Source organism: Ursus maritimus, unplaced genomic scaffold (assembly GCF_017311325.1).
Source record: "Ursus maritimus isolate PB19 unplaced genomic scaffold, ASM1731132v1 scaffold_9, whole genome shotgun sequence".
Taxonomy (NCBI): domain Eukaryota; kingdom Metazoa; phylum Chordata; class Mammalia; order Carnivora; family Ursidae; genus Ursus; species Ursus maritimus.
In genome coordinates, this window is record NW_024427107.1 from 32,728,006 (window position 1) to 32,750,641 (window position 22,636).

Here is a 22,636-nt window from a genome sequence, read left to right on the forward strand (position 1 = left end):
TAAATAGCATTTCCTAAACTTTAATATAAATCATAAAGCCTGATAGTTTTCAAAATATCTTACATTGTTTATTATTGTTTTAATTGCAAAACAGTAAAGACCTGATTTTATACATTAATGCGTTTATGACTAGGATTAGTATATATGATTTTTGACTTAATAGAATTTTAATAAAAACATTTTATTTATATAGCCTTTTATAATATATAAATTTTTTTCTTGTATCTTAATTTGAACCCAGCAGTAATTCTGTGAGGTTGGCAGAACAGGTAGGATTATCCTGTTTTATAGTTAGTTGAAAAATTTAAATGCAGAGTTTGTGACTTGCCCTTAAGTCATATGGCTACTAAGTGTTGCAACTGGGAATAAAAAAGACTTGATTCATGGACCTGATGTTCAATCCATTATTATTATGGGCTATACCAAAAGGAGAAAATGTGTTCATTATGGACTTAACTTCTTTAATAAATTTATTCATATTTAATAGAAAGGAATTGGTTTTTTGTCTCTAACTTTTAGCACTAAAATTTCATGAATACAATTTAATGTGTTTATTAACATAGAGTGTTATCTGTTAAGCATTAACATAGAGAATTCAGACATACAATACATATTCATAAACTTAAACCTTCCTATAGTGTATACCTCTCAAATTACCATACTGCAAACACATGGGAAATAAAAAGATTGATAATAGTCATCTGTGAATGAGCTTATAAATCATAGCCTTAGACTCAAAATAAATGAGAACCAGAGTACTCTAACTTTTAGAGGGTGAAAGTGTAACACATTTTCATTGATGTTACCCTACCCTGTTGTGACTAACAGATTCCACTGGATGACAAACCGCTTATATCTTTAGTCACCCAAGATAGCCCTTGCTACTTAACGGAGTTATACTTCCATTAAAATATGAATAAAAGAGTTTCCATCTAAGAAGAAAAACAATCCTAATTTTTATGCACAACGATAATATGGTTTTTATTTTTAAGGGATGCAGTGGAAAAGCTTCATAGTATGGATGATGCCTTTAAAAAACAAGTTGATGCAATTGTTGAAGCTCATCACGCTGAAATAATACAACTGGCAAGTGAAAAGCAGAAATACATTGATTCTGCAAATTTAAAGGTACTATAAATAAAAAGTACAATCCATCACTATTTTGGAAAAAGTTTCCAGAGAGTATTTTATTAATTAGGGTTTAAGACTATCATTGATGGTCTTGAATGATATCGTTTAATAGCAAGATATCATTTAATATCATTGACAGAGGAACTTAGGGTGGTGTTAAATCAGAGGTAGACATCAGAGTCACCTGTAGAGCTTTTTAATAATACACAGCATGAGCTTCCCCCTCAGAGACTTTCATTTCCTAAGTCTCTAGTTAGACCCAGGTGTTTTTAAAATGCAACAGGTAACCCCTGTTCGGTTTGGTATGTCCCCTCTGTTGAGATCCACTAGGTGAGTGGACAGTTGTAAATTTCCGTTTTCCCTTGATTTTGAAGCAGCAGTAAGAAACTGAGATATCTGTGAGACAGAGATTGAAAAATCAGCTAACTGGGTGTAACTCTGTATAATTATAATGACAGTTGTGTGATTAGGTGACATTACCCTCAGGAGTAAAAGAAAAAGAAAAAGAAGCAAGAAACAAGGTCTTTGGAAATAATGACAATAAATAAGGAAGTATAACTTGTTCAAAATGTAGTTCTTTATTTTATTTCAGGTCAACAGATGTTTCAGAAGTTTTCTTTAAAATCTACCAAGTGTTAACAAGGGTGCATCAGGTAATACCAAATAAAGCATAAGATTAGGCCCTTAGCTGAAAGGAAAATACTGAGTTTGATTTTGGACCTCTGGTGCCAAAGTGGTGTAACATCAAAGGGATGTTAGAGAGTTACAGAAATGGCACCAGGGCTTAAATGTGATAATCGTGAAAAAACATTGCAAATTATACATAAAGATGATAATTTAAATTAGGAGAAATATTCTAAGGGAAAAAGATTTAGGAACTCTGTAGTAGAGATTTGGAAGAGGGAAGTAAACAGAAAGGAATGGTCATATTGATAGCACTAACAGGAATGTTGTGTCATAGGAGAGTTGAAGCAGAAATTAATAGTATACAATACAGAGAATCCTAGGAGAATATAGATTAGGAAGAAATGATAAAATTATCTCTCAAAAAGAAGGTAATTTAAAACCAACAGCAATTTTAGAAATGCAGTAGACCAGATGAAAGCATTTCTTTGGGAAAGGAGGTTATTTCAGTTTTTAAGGAACTGATGTTTTAGTTGAACTCATGACTCCTCATTCATACGTAGCACAGGACAGTGGAAAGATTAAGTCAGAAGACTGAGTTTCTGTTCATATGTGCTACTGAGAAACTGCACAACCTTGAACAAATTTTCTAAGCTCTAACATACAGCTAAGATAAATTACCATGTGCTCATCACAAGAACCTGTGAGATCTAGACAATATAAATGTAAGTACTTTGTATATAATATTAGTATTTGGACAAGTTACATTATACACACCTCTTAGCTTTAAATGAATAACACAAGTTAGATGAATAACGCAAGTTAGAAAATTCATGAGAGTAAAGTTTGACTTTTTCTTTCAGAATGCATTTTTTAAATATATTTTCTTTAAAAAATTTAAATGTAAAATTTACATGTTGATTCAGGTTCATCGAGTTGAAGAAGAAATGCGTGAACTTCTTCAAGAAACATGCAAGAACAAAAAAGCAATGGAAGAAAAGATTAGGCAACTTGCTTTTGCTCTTACTGCAATTCAGCAAGAAATGTGATGGTTCTGAGAATGAATTTAATTGAAATGGAACAGCAGACCTATTGTAAAAATGATTAAATATTGTAATAGTAGTAACTGCTACGACTTTGAAACGTCTCTTTCTACACATTTCATTTTGATTATATTTTAAAAGACTTTTGATCAAGTATTTTTTAACTGTATGTGTAGGTTTTTATAATAAATTGTTGATAATTATGTGTATTAGAAAAACCTATCAGAATAACTAGATTTACAACACTTTCTTGTTTCTGTGCTATACATTGTTTGGTAATTACACATTTGCCTTCAAATATGTAAATGGAAATTAACATTAGTGTGTAGACTATATGAGGTAAAGTGTTTAAATCATTGTTGTTACCTTATTGTGTTGATGCAGAACTAATTATATTTATTGGTCATCTTTAGTTGATGTAGCTCCATTTTTTTAAATGCTCATAAGTGTAGCTGAAAAGTATTTGAAGTCTGTTTGATATTAGATATGGCATTCTTAAAGCATATGTAGCCATCTCCACATCACTCGTAATGACCCCTTTTTATAATGCATATGACTTCTTCATTAAAGATTACATATAAGGTTTTATAAACATTGTCTGTTCCTCAAGAGGAACACTACTGTTCCACCTTCATTATCCCTTCTAATCACTGTATTTGAAAGAATTCTTACTTTCATTTTTGTCATCTCTTATGTTGATATGTATGCAGAACAAAAACCTAAGTACTATTACTATTTCTAAAAGAAAGAATATAATACCACATTTTTAACTAATAGCCACTGAACTAAGTTGTTTGGGGCCTTTCTTTCTCCCTTTCTTTCTTTCTTTCTTTCTTTCTTTCCTTTCTTTCTTTTTCTTTCTTTCTTTCTTTTTATCGTGGGTCCTAAACTAAGTTTTAAAAATTAAATGCAATCAGAAAAAGTAAATGGTTCTAAAAGAGAGGGCTCCATTTCGTGAGAGGCAAGCTTCTTATTGAAATCTATGGGACAACGTCAAGCATACCAACATGCACAGTGGGGGTGGGAAAGCAGGGCATAAAAAATAATTGGAAAAAAGTGGCCTAAAATTTCCTAAATGTGATGAAAAGATTAACCCACAGATCTAAGAACTTCAGTAAAACCCAGGATAAACACAAAGAGAACCATACCTAGGTACTTTATAGTCAAACTCGTGGGAAATTCTTGAAAGCGGCAAGAAAATACGATTCACGTAAAGGAATAATGTAATTAACTTGTTGACTTCTCATCAGAAACAGTAAAGGCCAGAAGGCAGTGAGAAACATACTTGAGGTATGGGGGAAAATGGATTATCAACCAAGAATTATACACCCAAAAAAAATATATCCAGCAAAACTGTCAAGATAAATGCAAAATAATGGCATGCCCAGACAACTGACAAAATTTATTGCCAGCCAACCTACCTTAAATATAGAAGTTCTAAAGGCTGAAAGAAAATGATTCCAGAGAGTAGCTCAAATCCACTGGAAGAAATGAAGAATACTGGGAACACTAAACACGTAGGTAAGTTCTCCTAAGACTATAAGTATGTTTTTCTTCTGTTGATTAGAAGACATTCTATACAGCAATAATTGCAACACTATATTGAATTTACAGCATATGTAGGTGAAATTTGTGTAACAAAAACAGCATGAAGTTGGGGGAAGGAAGAGCTATATTGTTTATTTTGCTAGATTAATAGTAATCTAAAGATGACTGATAAATTAAAATGCATATTGTAATTCCTACAATAGCCACTAAGAAAATAACCCAGTTATACTTGAAAAATCAACAGAGTGAGTTCCACTTCTAGAATGGCAGCACAAGCAACTCAACGTGTTTTCTAGCAAAACAACCACAACTGGTAAAAAGTATTTTATTTATTTATTTATTAAGGTTTTATTTATTTGAGAGAACAGGGGGAGGGGAGAGGGAGAAACAGACTCCCTGCTGGTGGGGGGGGCCAACATGAAGCTCTATACTAAGACCCCAGGATCATGATCTGAGCTGAAGGCAGTTTTTTTTTTTTTTAAGATTTTATTTATTTATTTATTTATTTATTTGACAGAGAGCGAGCCAGCCAGTGAGAGAGGGAATATAGGCAGGGGGAGTGGGAGAGGAAGAAGCAGGCTCCCAGCGGAGGAGCCTGATGTGGGTCTCCATCCCAGGACTCTGGGATCACGCCCTGAGCCAAAGGCAGACACTTAACGACTGAGCCACCCAGGCACCCCTGAAAGCAGACACTTAACCAGCTCAGGAGCCCTGTAAAAAGTATTTTAAAGCACCCATTTAAAGTCTGAAAATTGTCCTAATAGCATACAGCAAATGAAACATTTCTTCAAGAAAATTTATTAAGTCTCTATAAGCACAGCAAAAGCCTACAATAGATTCCTTAAAATGCCCCGTTTCCACCTAAAAAAGTAGACATGCAAAGAAATAGAAAAGGGGGACCCATACAGAGGTGAAAAAGCAGGCAGGGAAAAATACTTATAAGAGGGCCCGATATTAGATTAAAAAAAGACTTCAACCACTGTATATTCAAAAGACTGAAGGGAAGCATGCTTTAAAAGTAAAGGAAGCTATGTTAATAGTGCTTACCAAATAGAGAATAAAGAGAAATATTTTTTAATGAAATTTTACTTTAGGGGTTCTACAGGGCATTTGAACCAGCAGAACAATCTGTGAACTTGGAGATTATGCAATCCGAAGAAGAGAGAAAAAACGCTGAAGAAAAATTAACAGAACCTCAGAAATGTGGATCGTATTTCGCGTACCAACATACAGTGAAGTACAAATGGAGAGGAGAGAAAGGAGTGATATATATGAATTCTAAATAAAGTTATGTAGAATATAACTATATAACCTTTATATTAGAAATAGTATAAGCTTGCCAAATTTGATGAAAATCATGAATTTACACTCCCAAGAAGCTAACCTCAAGTAGGACCAATTCATAGAGAGCCACACCCACATAGTAAAAAATAACTGAAATTGGAAGAAATGTGAGAAGTCCCCAAATATTTGCAAATTAAACCGCAACTTCTAAATAACCTATGAGTCAAATAAATGACAGAGAAAAGGTGCGATAGAGGAATGGGCTCTCTATTGACCCATGCTGTGTCTGGGGCAGGGGGAAGGGGCACTGCATAAGTAAGATTCAAAGACTGGAGAGGTTTAAAAAATCATTCAGCTTAGGAGTTAAGATGGCGGAGGAGTAGGAGACACCGTTTTCAGCCGGTCCTCCGAGTCGAGCTGGATCGGTACCAGACCAGCCTAAACAACCACGGAACCAGCCTGAGACGCAGGAAGACGCATCTGGATCTCTACAAATGAACATCTCCAGCGCTGAGTATTGAGGTACGAAGCGGGGAGCCATGGAGGCTGTGCACAGATATCGGAAGATAAACGGAAGGGGAGGGACGCCGTTCTCGGGCGCCCGGAAGCGGTAGCCACTTGCAGGGGAGCGGGCGGGCTCGCGGACGGCACCCGCAAAACAGCAGCTGAGACCGTGAGCCGGTGCGCGCCGAGCTCTCACGGGCGCACGGAATCCCGGTGCGCTCACTGGATCCAGACTGAGACCGGGAGATCCGGGAGCGCGGGCGGCTGGCGGCATTAGAAACACAAAGGACAGAGAGCAGCGCCGGCCCTGGAAGTGAGGGCTGGGACGCGGGTGTGGGCGCACATCCCGGAGCTGCAGGGTTGAGCAGCACCAACAGAAACAGAGTTAAAGTGGCCAGAACATTGGTAGAGAACGGGCGCAATCCCTCTGTTCTGTGACAGAGGCTGAATGGCCGCTGCTGCTCTGACTCTCAGAAGAAGCAGCAACCGCCAGGGAAAGCCGCCAGAGAACAAAAGCCTGGAAATACCGGCTCAGGGAGTGCCCATCCCCATCCCCTCGCAGGGGACACGGAGACTCTACCCAAACAGGGCTGCCTGAGTATTGGCGCGGCAGGCCCCTCCCAGAAGGCAGGCTGAAAAATCAAAGAGCCCACAGCCCGAGGCGCCTGGGTGGCGCAGTCATTGAGCGCCTGCCCGGCTTGGAGCGTGATCCCAGCGTTCCGGAAAGGAGTCCCTCATCGGGCTCCTCCGCTGGGAGCCTGCTTCTTCCTCTCCCACTCCCTTCTGTTCCCTCTCTCGCTGGCTGGCTGCCACATAAATAAATAAATAAAATCTTTAGAAGAAGCCCACATCCCTAAGATCCCTATAAAACAGACGGCCTGGGACCCAGTCAATAATTTGGGCTCTGAAAACCCCAAGCAACCTCTCTTCATCAGAATGACAAGAAGGAGCCCCCAGCAAAGAAAAAGACATGACTGTGGCCTCTGCCACAGAAATAATGGATATGGATGTAACCAAATTATCAGAAATGGAATTCAGAGTAACGATGGTCAAAATGATGAGTAGAATTGAAAAACTATTACGAAAGGTTACTGAGAATATAGAATCCTAAAGACAGAAATGAGAGCGAATCTGACAGAAATTAAAAATTTATGAGCCAAATGCAGGCAAACTAGAGGCTCTGACGGCCAGGGTCGCAGAAGCAGAGGACGGGTTAGTGTGTTGGAGGATGGGTTAATAAGGAAAAAATGAAAATAGAAGATGGTCTTAAAAAATCACGCTCACGAATGTAGGTTACACGGGAGATTACTGACTCAATGAAACGATCCAATGTTAGAATCATCGGCATCCCCGAGGGGGTGGAGAAAAAACAGAGGATCTAGAAGAGATTTTGAACAAATTGTAGCTGAAAACTTCCCTAATCTAGCAGAAACAAACATTCGTGTCCAAGAGGCAGAGAGGGACCCTCCCAAGCTCACCCACGACAAACCTACGCCCGCCGTCGCGTGCAATTCAAATATTAGATGCAAGGATACAGTTGAAAGCGGCCAGGGCAAAGAAATTTCTCACGTACAGGCAAAGCATCAAATTACGTCCAGACCTGTCTACACAGACCTGGAATGAGAGAAAGGGTTGGGGAGCAGATTTAAAGCTCTTTCCAGAAAAAACATGCAGCCAAGGATCCTTTATCAGACAAGGCTGTCATTCAGAATTGATGGAGAAATAAGAACATTTCAGAATCGCCAGTCACTAACCAATTTTGTAACCACGAAACCAGCCCTACAGGAGATATTACGGGGTTCTATAAAAGTAAAAAGGCCCCAAGAGTGATACAGAACAGAAAGTCACAGCCAATACAAACAAAGACTTTACTGGCAACATGGCAACATTAAAATCATATCTCTCAGTAATCAGTCTTAATGTAAATGGTTTAAACCATCGCATAAAAAGCATACAAGGTTGCAGATTGGATAAAAAGAAATGACCCATCCATTTGCTGTCTACAAGAGACTCATTTCAAACCCAGATGCATTCAGACTGAGATAAAGGATGGAGTACCATCTTTCACGCAAATGGACCTCAAAGAAAGCTGGGGTAGCAATTCTCATATCAGATAAATTTGGATTTTAAACTACAGACTATAGTTAGAGATGCAGAAGGGCACTATATTATTCTTAAGGGAAGTATTCAACAAGTGGATATGACAATTATAAATATATATGCTCCCCAACAGACAGCAAGATACACAAGCCAACTCTTAACCAGAATAAAGAGACATATAAATAAAAATACATTAATAGTAGGGGACCTCCAACACTCCACTATCAGAAATAGACAGAACACCCTGGCAAAACTAAGCAAAAGAATCAAAGGCTTTGAATGCCATACTCGATGAGTTGGACCTCATAGATATATATAGAACACTACACCCCAGAACCAAAGAATACTCATTCTATTCTAATGCCCATGGAACATTCTCAAGAATAGACCATGTTCTGGACACAAAACGGAGTCTCAACCAATACCAAAAGATTGAAATTATCCCCTGCATATCCTCAGACCACAACGCTCTGAAATTGGAACTCAACCACAAGGAAAATTTGGAAGAAACTCAAACACTTGGAGACTAAGAACCATCTTGCTCAGGAATGATTCGACAAACGAGGAAATCAAAAATCAAATTAAACAATTTATGGAGACCAATGAGAATGAAAATACAACAGTCCAAAACCTATGGGATACTGCAAAGGCAGTCCTAAGGGGAAATACATAGCCATCAAGCCTCACTCAAAAGAATAGAAAAATCTAAATGCAGTTTTTATATTCTCACCTCAAAAGCTGGAACAGCAACAGAGGGACAGGCCTAATCCACGCACGAGGAAGCAGTTGACCAAAATTAGAGCTGAAATCAATCAAGCAGAAACCAGAAGTACAGTAGAGCAGATCCAACAGGACTAGAAGCTGGTTCTTTTGAGAGAATCAATAAAATTGACAGACCACTGGCAAGACTTATCAAAAGAAAGAGAAAGGACCCAGATTATTAAAATTATGAATGAAAAAGGAGAGGTCACGACGAGCACCATTGAAATTGGAAGGATTATTAGAAATTTTTATCAACAGCTATATGCCAATAAACTAAGCAATCTGGAAGAGATAGAATCCTTCCTGGAAACCTATAAACTCAAGATTGAAACCGGAAGAAATTGATTCCTTAAACAGGCCAATTAATTATGAAGAAATTGAGTCAGTGATAACAACCTTCCAAATAACAAAACTCCAGGCCCGGACGGTTTCCTGGGGAATTCTACCAAACATTCAAAGAAGAAATAATACCTATTCTCCTAAAGCTATTTCAAAAATAGAAACAGAAGGAAAGCTACCAAACTCATTCTATAAGGCCAATATTACCTTGATCCCCAAACCAGGCAAAGACCCCATCAAAAGGAGAATTACAGACCGATTTCCCTAATGAATATGGACGCCAAAATCCTCAACAAGATACTTGCTAATAGAATCCAACAGTACAGTAAAAGGACTATCCATCACGATCAAGTGGGATTCATACCTGGGATGCAAGCGTGGTTCAATATTCGCAAATCAATCAGCGTGATACATCATATCAACAAGAAAAGACTCAGGAACCATATGATCCTCTCAATCGATGCCGAAAAAGCATTTGACAAAATACAGCATCCTTTCCTGATTAAAACCCTTCAGAGTGTAGGAATAGAAGGTACATTTCTCAATCTCATAAAAGCCATCTATGAAAAGCTACTGCAAATATTATTCTCAATGGGGAAAAGCTGGAAGCCTTTCCCTTAAGATCAGAACTTCGACAAGGATGCCCACTCTCGCCACTATTATTCAACATAGTACTAGAAGTCCTTGCAACGCAATCAGGCGACAAAAGGGATCAAGGTATTCAAATTGGCAAAGAAGAAGTCAAAATGTCTCTTTGCAGATGACATGATACTCTAGATGGAAAACCCAAAAGAAGCCACTCCCAAACTATTAGAAGTTATAGAGCAATTCAGTAACGTGGCAGGATACAAAAAAATGCTCAGAAATCAGTTGCATTTCTATACGAATAACGAGACCGAAGAAAGAGAAATTAGGGAATCCATCCCATTTACAATAGCACCAAAACCATACGTTACCTTGGAATTAACTTAACCAGAGAGCGTAAAGGACCTATATTCTAGAAACTATAAATCACTCTTAAAAGACATTGAGGAAGACATAAAAAGATGGAAAGATATTCCATGCTCATGGATCGGAAGAATTAACATAGTTAAAATGTCCATGCTACCCAGAGCAATCTACACTTTCAATGCTATCCCGATCAAAATACCAAGGACATTTTTCAAAGAACTGGAACAAACAGTCCTTAAATTTGATGGAAACAGAAAAGGCCCCAAATCTCAAGGAACTGTTGAAAAGGAAAAACAAAGCTGGGGCATCACAATGCCGGATTTCAAGCTGTACTACAAAGCTGTGATCACAAAGACAGCATGGTACTGGCACAAAAACAGACACACAGACCAATGGAACAGAATAGAGAGCCAGAAATGGACCCTCGGCTCTTTGGGCAACTAATATTTGATAAAGCAGGGAAAAACATCCGGTGGGAAAAGACAGTCTCTTCAATAAATGGTGCTGGGAAAATTGGACAGCTACATGCAAGAGAATGAAACTTGACCACTATCTCACACCATACACAAAAATAAACTCCAAATGGATGAAAGACCTCCATGTGAGACAGGAATCCATCAAAATTCTAGAGGAGAACATAGGCAACAACCTCTACGACATCGGCCAAAGCAACCTTTTTCATGACACATCCCCAAAGGCAAGAGAAACAAAAGATAAAATGAATTTATGGGACTTCATCAAGATTAAAAGTTTCTGCACATCCAAGGAAACAGTCAGAAAAACTAAGAGGCAGCCCACGGAATGGGAGAATATATTTGCAAATGACACTACAGATAAAGGACTGGTATCCAAGATCTACAAAGAACTTCTCAAACTCAATACACGAGAAACAAATAAACAAATCAAAAAATGGGCAGAAAGATATGAACAGACACTTTTCCAATGAAGACATACAAATGGCTAACAGACACATGAAAAAATGTTCAAAATCATTAGCCATCAAGGAAATTCAAATCAAAACCACACTGAGATACCACCTTCAGTTAGAATGGCAAAAATAGACAAGGCAAGAAACAACAATTGTTGGAGAGGATGTGGAGAAAGGGATCCCTCCTACATTGTTGGTAATGCAAGATTGGTACAGCCACTCTGGAAAACAGTGTGGAGGTCCCTTAAAAGTTAAAAATTGAGCTACCCTATGATCCAGCCATTGCACTACTGGGTTTTTACCCCAAAGATACAGAGCGTAGTGAAGAGAAGGGCCATATACCCCAATGTTCATACGCAGCAATGTCCACAATAGCTAAATTGTGGAAGAGGCGAATGCCCTTCACAGATGACTGGATTAAAGTTGTGGTCCATATATACAATGGAATATTACTCAGCTATCAGAAAGAACGAGTTCTCAACATTTGCTACAACATGGACAGCACTGGAGGAGATAATGCTTAGTGAAATAAGTCAAGCAGAGAAAGACAACTATCATATGATTTCTCTCATCTATGGAACATAAGAACTAGGATGATCGGTAGGGGAAGAAAGGGATAAAGAAAGGGGGGGGTAATCAGAAGGGGGAATGAAACATGAGAGACTATGGACTATGAGAAACAAACTGAGGACTTCAGAGGGGAGGGGGGTGGGGGAATGGGATAGACCGGTGATGGGTAGTAAGGAGGGCACGTATTGCATGGTGCACTGGGTGTTATACACAACTAATGAATCATCTAGCCTTACATCGGAAACCGGGGATGTACTGTATGGTGACTAACATAATATAATAAAAAATCATTTAAAAAAAAAAATCATTCAGCTTTCTGAGTTGTGGGGCACAAGAAAGGCTGCTTACACTGTAACCTGTATCTGGATCCAAAAATCTTTTTCCCCAGTTGTAGTAAGATGTAATTGACATGTAACATTGTATAAGTTTAAGGTATACAATGTAATGATATGATGTATGTATATATTGTGAAATGATTACAATACGTTTAATAGTATCCACTACACAGTACATTTTTTTGTGATGAGAACTTTTAATATCTACTCTGAGCAACTTTCAAATATACAATACACAATTGTTAACTATAGTCATCATGTATACTATATCCCCAGAACTTAAATATAACTGTAAGTTTATACTTTTTGACCACCTTCATTCAATTCCCCCCACCCCTGGATCCAAAATCTTGATTTAAAAGTACCTAGACTTAAACTCACTAGTCTAGTTTCTGTTAGTACATACCAGCCACTAAATTCCTAAAGCCAAGATACGCTGTCTTCAATACTGAGCTCCTGCACTGTTGGGATGTTAGGTATAGAAGTTCCAGTTTAGCGTTCTGGGGGGATAATTGGAAAAGATCTACCTGCTCTCATCCATTGAAATCCCAAAATGTTCACTCAAATGGCCAAACCCTGAGTGTTTGGGGGGATAGCAGTTTATCCTCTTTTCTGTCGAGTTATTAGAAAATAAACAGCAGCTGCTACCCTTCTTCATTAAACCCTACTAATATTTAAATATCAATGCAGTGAAGTAGTAATGCCCTTAGGTTGATATCATTGCAAGTTCCAGTATATGAATCTGCAACAATTAATAGATGAGTCCATATTTTATGGAGTAGGAGCGTAACCCTGCCAAAACTGCGACTACTTAATTCATTTGGAAGATTTTCACGAAGTCTTGATATCCCGTCTGATTTGTGATTTATGGGCTAGTGAGCCCACCACTAATGGTGGGCCTCAATTATCTCTATTTTTTTACTTCCTTTGGCAATATGAGACTGCTGCTCATGACTAATTTATGGCTTAAATCACAATAACCAAGGAGACACAAGCAACTGAACATATTGGTATAATTGACTCATTTAGATAATAAGTGGATGTAACCACTGTTTTTGTCTAAGTGCCTGCTCTAGAATACATAGCTTAGTTATTTCAGTATTCTTTCGTTAGGGCTCTGGCATGCTGGTGTTTCCAACATTTATTGCCACATCCTGGGGTAGAAGCCACAGTCTGACCTGCCTGCTTCCCATAAGATAGCTCATGCTTTGTCCTGTCTAGAAGCCTCTGCCCAATCTCTCCACTATCACTCCCTGAAAGACGTGTTGAATCAGGTACACAGCCACCTCTAAAGCAAAACAAACACCTATTTACTAGAACTTAGGAAACAAAACCTAGAATTGAAACAAATCTCCCTGATCCTTATCTTTACCTCAGGGTCTTGTTGAAAGATATGCTCAGGCTTTCAGGAAATGGTAAGAATCATATATATGTAGATAGATATTTATATCTCCTTTTTATAGTGGGTGTGTTTTCTTTGGTTTTACTGGAAGTGAATTTTAGGAAGATCAATCCATGGGGTCTTCTCTGAGACTCATTAAATCAAAATATTCTTTTCTGCACATTCTTTTCCAAGAGGCTGCTGTACAGTTTTCCAGCATGACTCCTACTAGGCTTTGGAAAGGCTATATTTAGAAATAGTTACATCAGTTATTTAATTGTTATAACATCTGTAATTAGATTGAATTTTGCATTATCTTTCAAGAAGTGTACGAATTATAGTCTTCTTACACACACATAGATCTAATTAAGCAGTGCTTTATAAATAAAGTTGGCTTTTTTTTATTATTCTATCAAACTCTTAGAATATCCTTTTATTTAAACCCAAAGAGATTGTTGTTTTTACAACCTTGAAAATTTAGGGCCTAAATACCATAAGAATCTTTGAAATATTTCCAGGATTTTGATTACTGACAGGCAATGTTTTCCATAGTAGACAACTGTTTGACATTTCATGAGTGTATGAATCCTCCTGTTCCCCAGTGCCACCTTGCCATAGGCTGCCCTTGTAGTTGCCACAGCTTTAAATGGATTATTTTGTTGTTGTTGTTGTTGTTGGCCATTTTTTCACTTTTATCTCCATACTGCTGTATTTGTTGGTAATGTAACTGTCTTGCTTTTATTTTTTTTATTTTTTTATTATTTTTTAAGTAGACTCCATGCCCAGTGGAACTCAGTCTCACCACCCTGAGATCAAGATCTGAGCTGAGATCAAGAGTCAGACACCAGGGGTGCCTGGGTGGCTCAGTGGGTTTAGCATTTGCCTTCGGCTCAAGTCATAGCCCCAAGGTCCTGGGATCAGGCCCCGAATCGAGCTCCCTGCTCAGTGGGGAGCCTGCTTCTCCCTCTTCCTCTGCCCCTCTCCGCTGTTCATGTTCTCTCTCTCTCAAGTAAATAAATAACATCTTAAAAAAAAAAAAAAAAGACCCCTAACCAACTAACTGTCTTGCTTTTAGATTCTGTTTTCTTAGTATATGGCTCATGGTGGGAGACTGAGGATCTGTCTGTGCCACTTCTTTCCATTATTTTCAAAACTTTGAGGCGGAGGGGCTTCCTGATTGGCAGATATTTTCTTCTGAACAGTAGTGAAAACAACATTGGTTTGCACTTTTACAACCCTGGAATGCCCTTTCTGCTCTCAGTGTTTACAGTGTTGGCATACATCACCTACTATTTTGTAAACACTATTGGACTTATGAAATCTGTGTACTTGCTCTTTTTAGTGATATAACCCACATAAAGATTCTGAACTTTAAGAGCAAATTCTTTATGATGCATAACTGGCTAAAGACTAGAAGAGTACCCAGTGTGCAATGTCTCCTAAGTAGTGTATGCAGCCTGTTGATTGTATGGGTTCCCCTAAGGGACCTTGGAGACAGCCCTTTCTAGTGGGATTTGATGTCTGACTGCATGCTATCTCCAATCTAGGCTGCAGACACGTATGAGCGGTGCTTTGGAAAGCACAGGGTCCATATTAGCCAAATCATCATGTCCCTCTATATCAAGCTGGAACAAGGAGCATGTACTTGAGGCTCTATGCAGGGCCAAGTTCAAGCTCCCTGGCTGTCAGAAGAGTCACATTCCTAAGGCTTGACTAAGTTTAATGTGGATGAAATTGAAGATATGGTGGCTAAAGAAAAAGCGGCTCATCCCAGATGGATGTGGAGTCAAATATATCCCTAATCGTGACCCCTTGGACAAAAGTGGGCTCTGCAGTCATGAGAACCTGGGCACTGCCCCCTCCTTATTCATGCCCATCAATAAATACTAGTTCCTGTCCAAAAAAAAAAAAAAAAACTAGAGGAGTTAAATGTTTTTCCTCCTCTCAGCTAAAAGATAAGTGTTTACTTAAACTTCAACTGGTTATGATCACTAAATAAATTGGTACACTTAAAAACTGGTGTAACATCATGAGTTTCATCTTCATGATTTCTGTCATATTTTCACACTACCCAAATTATTAGTTTCTTATTAGTTTTCCTAAAACTGACTTACCTTTAAAAATTAAATACCTCTTTTAGCCACAATTTAAATAACATAAGTTAAATCACTAGTTTGATGTTCTAGTTATGTTTGTTTTAAAATTTTCCCAATTCACATTAAATTAGTATTACAATTAAAAAGTGCTGCAAGTATTACAATTAAAAAGTGCTCGACCATGTAATCAGCTAAAATCATTCTGTGTAATACCAGTAGTATGTGTACCACACGTTAGAAAAGACAAATTGTTGGCCTACGGACCGATGAAAGATCCCAAAGGTAATATTTTGGCTTTTCCATTTTTTCCATTTTACAAAGCATTTTTTCTCAAAGATTCTAAAAGCACATATTATCTGATTTGGTAATGTTTATGGCTAACATGACTTAGTTGGAAGATATCCACTGATGAGTCTGAATTTAATTTTTGCTGGATAAAGTATTTTTATAATAGCATACACATAATTATATAAATATGTGTTTTATAAATAGAACAGTTTAATAACAGTGGAACAAGATAGTATAGTACATATTTTAAGGTTAGATAATTATTGGATACCTCTTGTCATTATCTCGAAGGATTTATTTATTTGTTTAATTAGAGTGATTTATTTTTCATTCTAGGGAATAGGTTTCCTGGTACTACACAAGGAATTGAATGATGTGGGGATCATTAGTGGTGAAAAATTATCTTTTGACAACACTTTTGACTTGGAATCACTCCCTCTTGGTGATAAATCCAAAAATTTTCAACACTCGTTTGACACAGGGTTTTAGTTGCCAAAGGGTTTGTACGGGAGGGTACTATGCCTAAATTTGTGTCTTAATTGGGGCAATGTATTATGAACAGGAACTCTTTATGTGATGGCTCATTATTTAGACAAGCTGTCATCTTAAGCTTTGGTACTTTAATGATAAGCATTTCTATCTTACTAAAATTTCAAAGAAATGGTATTATCAATCATGTTTCCATGCTAAGCAACTTGATTTTTCAGGAAGGTCTAAATCACATTCAGTTTCAGTAAATGTTTGACCCTATTTGCCTTCCCCTTTTTATCTATAAGAGCAGGCAGGGGACTGTTCATGCATAAGGAAATAGAAGATTGCAGTGTATACTAGTTGAATTATATTTTGCTGTAACAAATTTAGATCTCTTGTTCTTATATTTGAACATGTATGGTTGAAATTCAGACCCCACATATCAGATCATAAGCATTAACTTGATGAGAATTAGAGGGTTTTGTTTTTTTTAAGAATTATATATTTATTTGAGGGGTGGGGGTGGGGGTGGTAGAGGGGCTGAGGGAGAATCCCAAGCAGACTCCTGACTCCCCAGGGAGCCCAACATGGGACCCAATCTCATGATCCAGAGACATCACAACCTGAGCTGAAACCAAGAGTCAGGTGCTCAGCTGACTGTGCCACCCAGGCGCCCCAAGCATTAGAATACTTAATACCACAGTTCAAGGAAGAGGCAACTATTTCTCTGCTTCTTTTAATGTCATCCCATATTTTTAATACATGCACTCTTTCTGTAAACTGCCTTGATAGTGCAGTACAGTAGAATACAAGTCACCATATAAAATTTAAATTCTAATGTATGTGAATTATATTTCTATATATGTTTAAGTGTAATTTGCATTTCCTGTTTCTGCTTATGAGGCACAAACTTGTGAAAAAAACCTCTTTATTTATTGTATTGTTGTACCATGCAGGATTTTGGTGGGCAAAGAATAATGTTGTTTATCATAATGAGAGGATTAATAATCCTTGAAACATATTTCTTACCTAATTTTGTTGTTTTTTGGTAGTATTGTTTTGCTTGTTTGTTTATTTTACCTAGAAAGTGCAGAAGACAGATGTTTGTGTGTTGCAAGTTCTGGAAAGGAAAAACAAAAAGACAAATTGTTTTCTTACTAATTCAGAACAGATTATGCAAGGGAGTAATAAAGCTAATGGAGGTAGCCTTGTGATGGAAGTTTGTTAGTTCAAAGGAGACCTGAAATTTGGAAATTTCAACCAATCATGACCACTAAATATGTTCATGCATTTAAAAATCAGTACGAAATCATCAGCGACCAAAATAAAATTTGGTTGGGGCACCTGGCTGGCTTAGTTGGTAGAGCACATGACTCTTGATCTGGGGGTTGTGAGTTTGAGACTTAAAAATAAAACCTTAAAAAAATAACAAAAAACTTTAAAAAAAATATGTACAGTTGTGTCATAACATGGTAGTTAAATATTTAAGAAAATCCAACCAATTTTTTAAAAATTTCTTTGTAAGATTTTTTTATTTTTAAATAATCTCTACACCCAATGTGGGGCTTGAACTCACAACCCAACATCAAAAGTTGTATGCTCTACCGACTGAGCCAGCCAGGCACCCCTCTTAATGATTATTTATATTTTTATTTTTTAACTTTGTTTCTTAAACAATTTCATTAGCAGAAATTTCCAAAAAGATTTAATAATATATATTTTTTAAAGATTTTATTTACTTATTTGACAAAGAGAGCACAAGCAGGGGGAGCTGCAGACAGTGGAAGAGGGAGAAAGAGGCTCCCTGCTCAGCAGGGAGCCGGATGTGGGGCTCCTTGTGGGGCTTGATTCCAGGACCCTGAGATCATGACCTGAGCGGGAGGCTTAACCAACTGAGCCACCATGTGCCCCAAGATTCAACAATTTTAAGAAGGCTTTTGTATTATCAGCCCCTGATCTTTAGCTGTTTTTAGGGAAAAAGATAATTTAATTATTTTTCATGCTGTTATTCAGTATTTCTCAAAGAATAACCATAGGCATAAGAATTACCTGAAACAAAATTGCAGATCTCCAAGTCAAATTCTCATGTCAAATGCTGAATTCATCTCTGAGGTTTGGATCCAAGAACCTGCATTTTTAACAAATACCATAGATTATTTTTCTCAGTAAAGTTTGGGAACCAGTGGTATAAGTGATCTTTAGCTTCTCCAACAGATGTAAGAGTTTGAAGACTAATTGAAATGACGGCTAATTTGTGAAATGAACCCCAAGTAATTTAAACAAATGAAAAATCTATTGTGAAAGATACAAAAACACTGCAAAATAAATTTCAAGTGACCTATTAGCATCATTAACAGTATAATAATTGCTTTCAAGAAAACCTTTAAAAACAGAAATTTTTAAAAACTATCTTCAAAATTACCAAAATAGCTATTATAAAGTAATACTACATGCTATGAAATGAATTGTGTCTCCCCCAAATTCATATGTTAAAGCCCTAATCCCCAGAGTGATGGTATTTGAGGAGGGAGCCTTTGGAAGGTATTAGGTTTAGAGGATGTCATGAGAGTAGGGACCTCATGATAGGATTAGTGTCCTTATAAGAGACCCTGGGGAGCTTCCTTGATCTTTCTGTCTCTGCCCTGTGAGGGAGGACACAAGGAGAAAGTTTATAAGCCAGGAAGAGAGATCTCACTAGAACCTGACCATGCTGGCACCCTGATCTTGGACTTCCTGGCCTCTAGAACTGTGAGAATGACTATGGTATTTTTGTTATGACAGCCTTAGCCGACTAAGGCACAACATAAATGTGAGCTTTTTAAAAATAATAATCAATACCTATCTCAGCATGTCTAGTAGAATGTTCCCTCTTCAAATTAAAACTAAAACCTCCTTAATAAACACTATTGTGTTTATTAATTTTATTAATAAAATTTTATTAATCAAAACTAATTTGCAAAACTTCTCACTGATTTTGCTAATGACAAATCACACAGGAAAAACCATTTTCAGATAAATTGTTTGACTTTCTTAAGCTGAATTTTTCATGTTTTACTTCAGATTTTTAATTTCAAGTTTTACTTATAGAGTTCTTTGATTAAAATGAAGACTATTGGGGCGACTGGGTGAAATGTCTGGCTTTGACTCAGGGCGTGATCTGGCGTTCTGGGATCGAGCCCCACATCAGGTTTCTCTTCTAGGAGCCTGCCTCTTCCTCTCCCACTCCCCCTTTTTGTGTTCCCTCTCTCACCGGCTGTCTCTCTCTGTCAAAATAAATAAAATCTTAAAAAAAAAAATGAAGACTATTTTTGGTTATTAATAAAGTTTTGTTCCTATGAATAGGAAACAAATTTATTTATTATAAATGGTTTGCCTAGTTTTACTTGTGAATGCTGTCTGAATATTTCATTTCATTTTAGTTACCCATTTTTGCTAGCTTGTTGTTACTTTAAGTAAAATCTTGCATGAAGCTTTCTTAATTTTGTCATATGGAATTTCCATTCACCTAGTATTTATTGAGCATTTACTATATTCCTACTGTTGTGAAAACAACTCATTTAAAATTTAGACCTGATTCTCAGAAGTTTGTAATCGAGACAAAAGACTTTTTTTCACTCAGATCTGTGTGCCATCTCATTTATTCAAAATGGCTTGGGGTGTCACTGAAGCACAAAAACCTATGAGTGTCTAATATTCCAGGTAATACAGTATAATTTTATTTCAATAAGGCATTAAGAACACCTCTAAATGCAGGAGATCTGGGGTCTAGCTGTGAGTCCAGCAATTCCCCACCTCTCCCACTACACACTTCAGTTTCTCTACCTACGAAGTTAAGGCCTTGGGAATGATTGCTGATGAGGACAAAACCCTCAACCCAGGATTTTGCTTCTCCTGCATTCCAAACCTAAAAAGACGATCTATGGAATAAGACCGGGCACTTGGTCGGAGTCACTGAAATGTTTGCAATGGATTCTAAAGCTTGAGAAGAGCGCTCAGCAGATAATAACCCAATGACGATAAGCGACCCAAAGCTGATCTCCTGCCGCTCTACAAACGGAGCTCAGAAACTGATGGCCACTGGGCACAGTGATTTTCTGCCCCAGAGATGTCCTTGCTTTCTCCCGCTGTCGCTCCCGCAGGTCCTCATTCTTCGCGGTAACTCACGAACAGCAGGGATGCGAGTGTGAAACACACACCAACGCTTCGCCTCCTCCCTGCTCGCTCCTCCTTCCCACAGAAAAATGCGTTTCCAGGCAACGGCGGGCCGCGGCGTCACTTCCTGCCATTTAAACTCGGGTCCCCACCCCTCGCTGCCCCTTCTCTTCGCTTCCACTCCCCCTCCCCTCGGTCGTGGGCTTCATTCACGCTTCCAGGGCTCGGGGAGGGGGCGGAGGCCGGCGCGCCCAGCCGCCCCGAGTCCCGTGGGCCCCGCGCGCGCACCTGTTGTTGCAGGAGCCCGCGACCCTTGGTCCTGCTCTCGGCCGGCGGCGGCTGGAGCGGCCGCTGCACAGCCGGCCCGGCAGGTGGCCGCGGGCGGGGGCGGACAAGCGGCTGCGCGCGGGGGCCGCACCACCGCGGCGTGGGGACGCGATGGCGGCGGCGGAGCCCGCGAGCTCGGGCCAGCAGGCGCCGCAGGGGCAGGGCCAGGGCCAGCGGCCGCAGCCGCAGCCTTCCCAGGCGCAGCCTCCGCAGCAGCCACCGCCGCCTCAACTCGGGGGCGGCGGAGGCGGTAGCAGCAGGCACGAGAAGAGCCTGGGGCTGCTCACCACCAAGTTCGTGTCGCTGCTGCAGGAGGCCAAGGACGGCGTCCTGGATCTCAAAGCGGTGAGAGCGGGAGGCGGGGATGGGGGCGGACTTCGTTGCCCGCGGCCTCCGAAGAAGCCCACCCCCTTGAAGCGTGGGTCGGGCGGCGTGGTGTGGACGCGCCCCGCGGGGACCGGGCGACCCCAGAGCTAGGGCCATGTGGCCGGTGCCCAGGCCCAGGACTCCGGGATGGGGGAGGGACGAGGGACCAGGATGGCCCCGATCGGCCGCACAACCAATAGGGCCCGGCGCCGCGCTGGGCTCTCGACAAAGAGCCTAGGACCTGGAGCGAGCCCGCGTGGCTTCTGGCGCAGGAACCCGAGGGCGACCGAGGGTCCTTGCTGCTCCGCGTCCACCTGTGGCAGAGGTGCAGGGGGTACCCGGGTACTTTGCCTGCAGACACCTGGGGATCGATTTTGCTGTTGGGAATTGATGGTTTTAGTAGTCTATTCTAGTTGAGACGGTGTTCCCGTTGTTCGAAACAAAAAACCCGATTTTGCCACCTCTTCCGAATGAAAGGGGGGAAAAGTGAACTTTCCACACTCAGTCCCCGTTGAAATAATACCAGTAATAATAGTAAAAAAAACAAAAACAAAAACAAAAAAAAACCCGCTTCACTGCCCACTTCTTTTCATCATCCTGATGATTGGGAGGGGGTATTTGATTTTTTATTTAATTTGGTATCTGATACCGATTTCTAAAAGTGAAATTTGCCAACACACAGAAAGGATGTTTTAGAAACTTTGACACAAGGAGGTGAAAGCGCTCAGTAAACTGTTTCATGAGAACGTGTGCTTCGTCTTTTACTACAGTTTTTCAAACAACAACATGCATCAAAAGCTGTTCGGTTAAACAAAATGACTTAACCGTTTCAGGCAGGATTTGGAAGGATTCCACAGTGCTGAGGAACAGGAGAATGTGATTAATTGAATTAAAATTCAACCAGTGCACCAAGTTTAAGTAAGAACCAAAGCTTTAAAAACAAATAAAAATTAATAACGAGTCATTAATGGCTGCACACCCCTCCTAGGCATTTTCCCAGTATCCAAAATCTGATTTTACACTGTTGATTGGTCCCAGCACCCAGGGGAGTGCCAGTGGGACCACCTTACTTGGCTTTGAAAGTGTGACTAGGATCATTAAGGTTGTGCGTAGAGCAAGGGAAAGAGCATCTGGGCAGGAGACATTCTGTAATACTCCCTGGAGGTAGAGAGGAAGACTCCCAGGGACTTGAAGATTTCTGCTAGAGGCCCTCCCCTGAGTGTAGCTAGGGGGTGATGTTTATTTTTGAATGCCCTTTCCTTACCCCGAGCACAGTAGGTGATCATTAAGTGATTGTTGAATTAAATTATCTGAATTCGGATGACGTGTGCATTTTGCTTGTTGGCAAGTAGTTTCTACTATCTTCTTTTTTATTCCTGGAATTTCCCCCCTAACTCTGGAAATTCCTTGTTCTTTCTACAGCTTTTTCCTCCCTC

The 22,636-nt window shown here is 39.3% G+C and overlaps 2 protein-coding genes and 1 pseudogene across 4 annotated transcripts in view; all 3 read left to right on the plus strand.

Moving 5' to 3' along the window:
- The window catches only part of LRRCC1 (leucine rich repeat and coiled-coil centrosomal protein 1), a 35,129-nt gene extending 31,919 nt beyond the window's left edge, over positions 1–3,210 (plus strand). Inside the window, exons 18-20 of one of the 2 annotated variants that reach the window (XM_040626068.1) lie at positions 993–1,128; positions 1,724–1,784; positions 2,682–2,766. In XM_040626068.1, coding sequence (XP_040482002.1) covers positions 993–1,128; positions 1,724–1,753 — 166 coding nt within the window. In that variant the 3' untranslated portion in view covers positions 1,754–1,784; positions 2,682–2,766. Of the gene's footprint in view, positions 1–992; positions 1,129–1,723; positions 1,785–2,681 lie in introns of both variants that reach the window. The other variant, XM_008689102.2, reaches the window with a different exon arrangement.
- Positions 3,211–14,891: 11,681 nt separating this feature from the next.
- LOC121101809 lies at positions 14,892–15,000 on the plus strand (annotated as a pseudogene).
- A 5,930-nt stretch (positions 15,001–20,930) lies between these two features.
- The window catches only part of E2F5 (E2F transcription factor 5), a 29,040-nt gene continuing 27,334 nt past the window's right edge, over positions 20,931–22,636 (plus strand). For both annotated transcript variants that reach the window (XM_040626054.1, XM_008689171.2), the window contains exon 1: positions 20,931–21,179. In XM_040626054.1, coding sequence (XP_040481988.1) covers positions 20,946–21,179 — 234 coding nt within the window. In that variant the 5' untranslated portion in view covers positions 20,931–20,945. The remainder of the gene's footprint in view (positions 21,180–22,636) is intronic.